Here is a 7,553-nt window from a genome sequence, read left to right on the forward strand (position 1 = left end):
ATTACAAATTTTTATATATTTGCAAGATTAAACCTTTGCTTGTAGTTGGTGTTTGTAGCGAGCTAATATGTAATATCATGGCAACCACCTCCTCCTCCTCCTACTTTCCTTTCACTACTACTTTTCCGTTCACCTATGATGCTTTTCTCAGCTTCAGAGGTGAGGATACCCGTTCTGGCTTCACTGGCTATCTCTATTACTCTCTCACAAATAGGGGAATCAAAACTTTCATTGATGATGAGGAGCTTGGCAGAGGGAAGGAGATCGCATCCTCACTTTTCACTGCAATAGAACAGTCCAGGGCCGCAATCGTTGTGCTCTCTAAGAATTATGCTTCTTCTTCATTTTGTTTGGATGAACTTGAGTGTGTTAAGGGAAAGGGCAGGTTGATTATTCCTGTTTTCTATGACGTGGATCCTTCTGATGTGCGGAAGCAGACAGGGACTTATGGAGAAGCATTGGCTGTGCATGAGAACAAGTTCAAGTTCGAGGCTTAAGAGATGGAAAATGGCTTTGGAGAAAATAGCAGACTTGTCTGGTTATCATTTCAAACAAGGGTACCCGCCTTCTTAAATTATTTTCTTTACTTCTCTGCTATCCTTTTTAAGAGAGCTCCAAGAAAAAAGATCAGCATATAAAATAAAATTCCTAATTCAAAACAAACTATGTATGAATCCTGGGAAAAGGATTGCAAAAGTGTCTATTTTTTAAAGATGATGGGCTATTACAAGGACGGCTTATTTAATAACATGAGGATAAAACAAAACTAATGATACTTGGAGAACAATCTATATATGAATCTAATTAACAACTAAATTTATATCTTAACAAAAAAAATAATATCCTTAATTACTTTATTGTAAACATGGTCATAATGCGTTAGTGTATGTATGACTTCACACACAACTATTCTTATTGGGCAGGGATGGATATGAACACAAGTTTGTTGCCAAGATTGTTGGACATGTATCAATAGAGATTAAACGTGCTACTTTACCTATTGTAGATCACCCAGTTGGATTGGATTCCCAAGTGGAAAAGGTAATTTCTCTTTTGAATGTTGGGTCTAGTGATGGAGTTTGCGTGCTCGGGATTCATGGAATTGGTGGAATAGGTAAAACAACACTTGTTGTGGCAGTGTATAATTGGCTTGTCAATCATTTTGCAGTTTTATGTTTTGAACATATATGTTTCCATGAAAATATAAGAGAGAATTCAAATAAATATGGATTAAAACATCTGCAGAAGACCCTTCTGTTTGAATTAGTTGGAGAAAATAAAGTTACATTGATGAGTTTTAGAGAAGGAATATCAATGTTAAAGCAAAAACTCCAACGAAAGAAAATTCTTTTGATTCTAGATGACATTGACCAACAAGAGCAATTAGATGCTCTAGCTGGAAATCTTGATTGGTTTAGTCCTGGTAGTAGAGTTATCATCACAACTCGGGACACGAGTTTGCTATCAAGGTATGAGGACAGAATAACATATGAGTCAGATAAGTTGAATGATAAAGATTCTCTAGAATTGCTCAGTTTCAAAGCTTTAAAAACTAACAAAGTTGATCGAAGTTACTTAGACATCTTGAGCAATGTGGTAACTTATGCTTCTGGCCTACCATTGGCTTTGGAAGTTATGGGATCCAACTTTCTGGGCAAAAGTATAGAACAGTGGAAATCTGCGCATTAGATCAATACAGAAGAATTCCCAATAAAAAGATACAAAATGTGCTTAAGGTAAGCTTTGATGGATTGGAGGAATTTGAGAAGGAAATTTTTCTTGATATTGCTTGTTGTTTCAATGGATGTGAATTGAAAGATGTCAAAAGGATACTTTGAAATTAGATGTGGCATTGGAAAGTAGACATCAAGAGCTTTCCAATGATATATAATAGTTCATATTGAAGCAAAGGATTGAAGCTCAAAGTTCAGGAAACATCAAGCATAAAAAGTAAAGAACAAGCAAGTGTTTGGCAACAACTTGGGCAACAACGCCCAAGCACCATGTCCCACTCCTAGGAAATTCAGCAGCACGTTGCCAACGTGTGTTTGTACTGGCGTGTTTGCTAGTAACGCCCCTCATTGGGCCAGAATTGATGCCAACTTGCTCTGCATCCTCTGTTTCTCATAAAGGCTAGCAACTTCACTCTAATGAGCCAGCCAAATCAACAAGGACAAAGCCCATAAATCTCAACCAATCAAAGCCACAAGAATCATTTAGAATAGTTAATTTTCATTTTGTTTGTAATTTGCTTTTAATTTCATTTCAATTTGTAATTTAGGAAAGCCTATATAAAGGCCATAGTTTCATAGAATAAGGGAGCTCTCTCTTAGATTTTTTTAGACTTTTTATTTATTTTTTTTTTAGACTCTTAGACACTTTTACATTTACATCATAGTAGTTACTTTTGCTAGCTTTTACTCTGCTTGGTACTACACTCCCAATTGGGAAGCGTAGCAGGGAGGAAGTTAGTTTTTTTTTGCAATTTTTGAATTTCAGTTTTCAAGAACTTCTTCTTCATTCTTCATTACTCTTCTCTACTCAATTTGAATGTTTGCTTTTGCACTTGTGGTTGAATTTAGAGCTATGATTCACTAAACCCCATTTTCATTAGGGGGAGGAACTCTGCTCATTTGAATGGATTGATAACTTTTCTTTTCCTTCTCAATTCAAGTGGTTCATCTAAGAGAAAACTCTTGTTCTTCACAGATTCAATCACCATCGAGAGAGGGATTAATCTATATGAATTATGTGGTGAATTTGAGAAAGGAGCTACATAATTCAGTTTAGAGTTCATCCTTTCATGATTTCCTTGATCAATACACTTTGGTTGGTATGTGAGATGTAACCTCCCTTAGTTGAGATTCTGGAAGTTGTGTGGCTTGGAATAGAAATTGAACTTCATCTCTTCTCATGAACAATTAGATCACGAGAGTGGCAATTGGTTGTGTTGAGAGAATTGAGTTACCAAGAGATTGGGACTCAATTACCCACAATTTGCCATGGATCTATACCCATGATTGAGAAGGAATTGATCAACATCAATTCATGAGAATTTGCATCTCTGATCCCTAATGATCCTTTCCATCATTAATTCTCATTTCTTTTGCTCTTTAGTTATTTGAATACCCATTATCCAATTCCCTTCTACATTCTTGCAATTTATTATTCTTGTCATTTACATTCTGTTTCTCTAGTTCTTGCGATTTATTCTTCTGCTCTTTAAAATTCTGCAACCTTTACTTCCTTGCAATTTATCTCTAATGTCATTTAAGTTTCTTGCACTTTAAATTTCAGTCATTTACTTTTATTTTCTTTCTTCATTGCAATTCTTTAGATTCCTTGTCATTTAATTTTTGCAATTACGTTCAAGAATCAAATCTCATGAAATCAAAACCATGTTTGCTTGACTAAAAATACCATTTAACTAAAGTTGCTTAATCTACCAATCTCCGTGGGATCGACCTCACTCTTAGTGAGTTTTATTACTTGATACGATCCGATATACTTGTCGATTGTAAGTGAATTCTTAATTTTCGCGTATCAAAAATCACTAATAAAAATGGATGCATATCGTGGAATAATCTTGCATGCCCTCATTTAAGACATGGGTAGAGAAATTGTGCGTCAAGAATCACCAAAAAAGCCTGGGAAGCGTAGTCGATTATGGCTCCTTGAAGATATAGTTCAAGTTTTTGAAATGAATATGGTAAGATAAGTATGAATGGTTTAGTTAAGTGCTCTTATTATCCCTTGAAAATTTTCAGCTCTCTGACTTCTTTGGATTCTTTGGATAGAATTAGTAGGATCTTATATTTTTCTAAATGTGTGTAATAAAGTCCTGAAACATATAATTATACATGTAATGATGTTGTTTTGTGTTAACAGGGATCTGACAAAATTGAAATGATACATATGGATTTTCCCAAGTTTGAAAAAGTAATAAGATGGGATGGAGAGGCTTTCAAGAAAATGAGAAATCTCAAAACACTGTTTATTAGACATACTTATTTTTCCCAAGGTCCCAAGTATCTTCCAAATTGTTTAAGAGTGTTGAATTGGGAGGAATATCCTTCACCTTGTTTACCACTTGATTTTCATCCGGAGGGACTTGTCATATTCCAATTATCCGGCAAGAGTATACAGTCAGTTAGGTTTCTTGAAAAGCAAAAGGCAAGTCTAAAATTCTTTCATCCAAAACCTTTATATATGACAATAAAAATCTTCAAGGTTTTTCATCATTTGACATCCTTTTGTTTTTTTGTTGTAGTACATGAGCTTGACGGTCATAAATCTTGATGATTCTAATGTAGAAGAGATACCTGATATATCCGGAGTCCCAAATTTAGTAAACCTATCATTGAATATGTGCTTGAATTTAATTAAAATTGACGAATCAATTGTATTCTTAGACAGACTTAGCGTATTGAGTGCTCAAGGTTGCAGGAGGCTTAAGAGATTTCCATCTATCAAGTTGACCAATCTTGTACATCTCTGTCTTTCAGGATGCTCTAGTCTTGAACATTTTCCAAAAAATGTTGGGAAAATAAAAGGATATACTAACAATTTTGAGAAAGTGACTTCTGCGAGGTCTGAAGTAGATGTTGAAGAAGAACAAGGGAGTCCAATGGCACCTTTGGAGGCAAAACATTCTGCCTGCAAACTACCAGATTTGCTCCATGAATCTTTTACAACTTATCTTACCTGGTTTCGCAATGTGGAAGATTTAGACCTGTCAGAGCAAAATTTCACAGTTCTTGATGAAAGCCTCAAAGAACTTTGCTCCTTGAGGTCACTTAGTTTGAATGGCTGCAGAGAACTTCGAGAAATTAAAGGGATTCCACCAAACATAAAGTATTTCTCTGCAAGAAACTGCATATCCTTGACTTACGCCAGAAAATACATGTTACTTAACAAGGTTCCTCTATCCCTATGTATTGGACTTGATCATTTAAAATTGATATTCTTAATATTATCTTCAGTTTCAAATAACTATCTATTGTACAGACTAGTAATTCTAGTAATCAATTTGTTTCAAATGAAAACTTCTTTGGAACCAAAGCAGTACATATTGTTAAAAGTATGAAATGTATTTGACCAACAGGAATTGCATGAGGATGGAGCCAAGGATTTTGTTCTTCCAAGTAGTAGCATTCCAAAGTGGGTGGAGCATAGTAGCAACAATGATTCAATTTCTTTCTGGTTTCACAACAAGCTTCCTGAAATCTCTTTATGTGTTCTTGTTGGACCTGCGGTTGATCTTTCGCGTACACACATTTGTCCGGAGTTCATCATCAACAGCAGCAGAGGTCAAGCGGAACATCTTGAATCAGTGGAGACATCCAATCAATTAGTGGATCATATATTTATTACTGATCCAAAATTGATGAAGTCCAAAGTGAATGAAGTGATTTTAAAAAATGAATGGAATCATGTTGTGTGTACAATTAAGTCTTGTGGCCAAAGGGGACCAGCTATCAAGAAACTTGGAATCTATTTTCACAAAGATAGAAGTAGCGTGGCGAATATTCAATTTATTGATCCTCTGTTGCATAAAGAAGAGTTGATCATGGGAAATTTTCAGATAAATATGCAACAACAGAAGTATATGGCATCACATGAAAGGAGGCTTTCATTGGATCTTCCTTTAGGAATGAGTTTTTCATTGAATGATCATGTGAGTAGGGAACCAAATTCCAGTGTGCAAGGTAATTTACATTGATGCCATTTCATTTATGAGTTCATTTTCATTTTCATGGGTATTTGTGAGTTCCGTGTAAATCCATAAAACTTGGAATAGTTATACTTCTTATCAAGTAGTAGCTTATTATTTCTTACTAGGTAGAGAAAATTCAAAGTAACATCTAATTTGGAACCAAAAAATAGTAATTTGTAAAGATAAGTGAAGGTTATATATGTAGTAATTAATTACCTTTTTTTTCTTGACCGGCATAGGCAAGGTGCTTGATCAATTTTGTCATTTTCTTACTCAACCAGGTTTATTCTGCTTGTAGCATATATAAAGTGTGACTATTCATGTGCTTTGCATTATAGGCCCATGTGTTGATGATTTATGTACACTAAGGTTGGGCTTAGACTACATTGACCTGCCTTGTCATGCATCTTCAGAAAGGGATTATGGTTCAGATTCAACATTGTTAAGCTTAGCAAGTAATGATACTGCTAATGATGGGGGGTAAACAATTGAAATTTTTATTTTAAACATTCGAAAACAAGACATCTCAATCCCTCTCTATCTTTTGCTCTTTTTTTTGGTCTTCATTTTTAAGATGTTCATATAACTAATTTTTAATAAAGAAATTTGTAAAGAGAGAAAGTGAAGAGTTAATTGACTCTTGATTATTCTTCCTAAACTTTGTCTTATATGTAGTTTATATATTTGGGCATTTCATAAAGCTTGAATTCTTGCAGAAAGTAATAATGATTTATGGATGTATAGCAAAGAGTTATCCCTGCGCCAATGTTAGCAAGAATTTTTGGACTCTCACCTGAGATCAAATTTAATGCAATTATCATCCACAAGCTACAACATCAGAGATTAAGAGACAGATTTCTTTCCTTTGACTTATACATAATTTCTGTTCTTCACTTGGCAAAAGTTGGTTTGCACTTTACACTCCTCAACTATGTCTATATATTACTCTGCTTGATAATGTCATTCATCAAACAAGTATATAAAGTTATAAACTCTTAACTCTTAATAAGTAAAATATTATATTTAAATGCATTGAATTTTTTAAAATAAATTATTTGACTTCGATTTACCTTTTTCGTCTTGTATATTGTGTATTAGCCCAAGCAGTGCTGGATCACCCTGCTAATATACTGGCAGAATATTCTCAATCCCCATTTTTGGCTGAGACACAAAACCTTCAAGCTCCATTATTTCCCTCTTCATTAAGTGGAATGGCTATTAGAGAAGAATTTCATCACAAAACATGTTGCACTGTGTTGCCAACGACGACAGATGATGATGCTGATGATCTAGAAATGGAAGGATTCTATGCTTCTCTTGATGCTGAGACCAATGTTATTTAATTTTCTCCAAATGAAGAGACCATGGAAGCACTGAAAATAGCACTAGACTTCATCACCAATAATAATGATGCTTCAGTGTTCTTGGATGCTCAACATTGCAGAAACCAGATTAGATGATCTCTCCAGTTTGTCTGCTAATGATGGTTTATCAGGTGCAATGAGAGCATTGATATCTGAAGCTTCAACTGTGTTTGCACAGTGTAGTAGTAGCTATATTGAAGCAAGAGGAGTTTGGTTTTGTCCTTAAGTAACAAGTACATGACAAAAATTTTAATTTCTATTAAGTTCACTATATCAATTATCATATGTTTTCCTTTCAGATAGTGCTAACTGCTAAGCCTGTAGGATAATAATTTCACAACTTTAAAAACCGAAAAGCAAACTATTTCAAATAAGCTGAACTAGTACTAAACCATTCTTTTGCATCTAAGTTTTGAAAATATAAAGAAAAAGAGTACATCCTGTTTCCACTTCAAAAAATAATTTCAGCTCTG

General features: G+C 34.5%; 1 protein-coding gene across 1 annotated transcript; it reads left to right on the plus strand.

Moving 5' to 3' along the window:
- The first annotated feature begins 284 nt into the window (after nucleotides 1–284).
- On the plus strand, nucleotides 285–7,263 carry LOC107644700 (disease resistance protein RPS6-like). The gene is made up of 6 exons (XM_088486350.1): nucleotides 285–557; nucleotides 924–1,041; nucleotides 3,889–4,173; nucleotides 4,271–4,918; nucleotides 5,105–5,708; nucleotides 6,055–7,263. The coding sequence occupies exons 1-6, from the start codon at nucleotides 406–408 to the stop codon at nucleotides 6,198–6,200; spliced, it is 1,953 nt and encodes a 650-aa protein (XP_088342476.1). The 5' UTR covers nucleotides 285–405; the 3' UTR covers nucleotides 6,201–7,263.
- Nucleotides 7,264–7,553: the final 290 nt, after the last annotated feature.

Source organism: Arachis ipaensis, chromosome B5 (genome assembly GCF_059453495.1).
Source record: "Arachis ipaensis isolate K30076 ecotype BB chromosome B5, ASM5945349v1, whole genome shotgun sequence".
Taxonomy (NCBI): domain Eukaryota; kingdom Viridiplantae; phylum Streptophyta; class Magnoliopsida; order Fabales; family Fabaceae; genus Arachis; species Arachis ipaensis.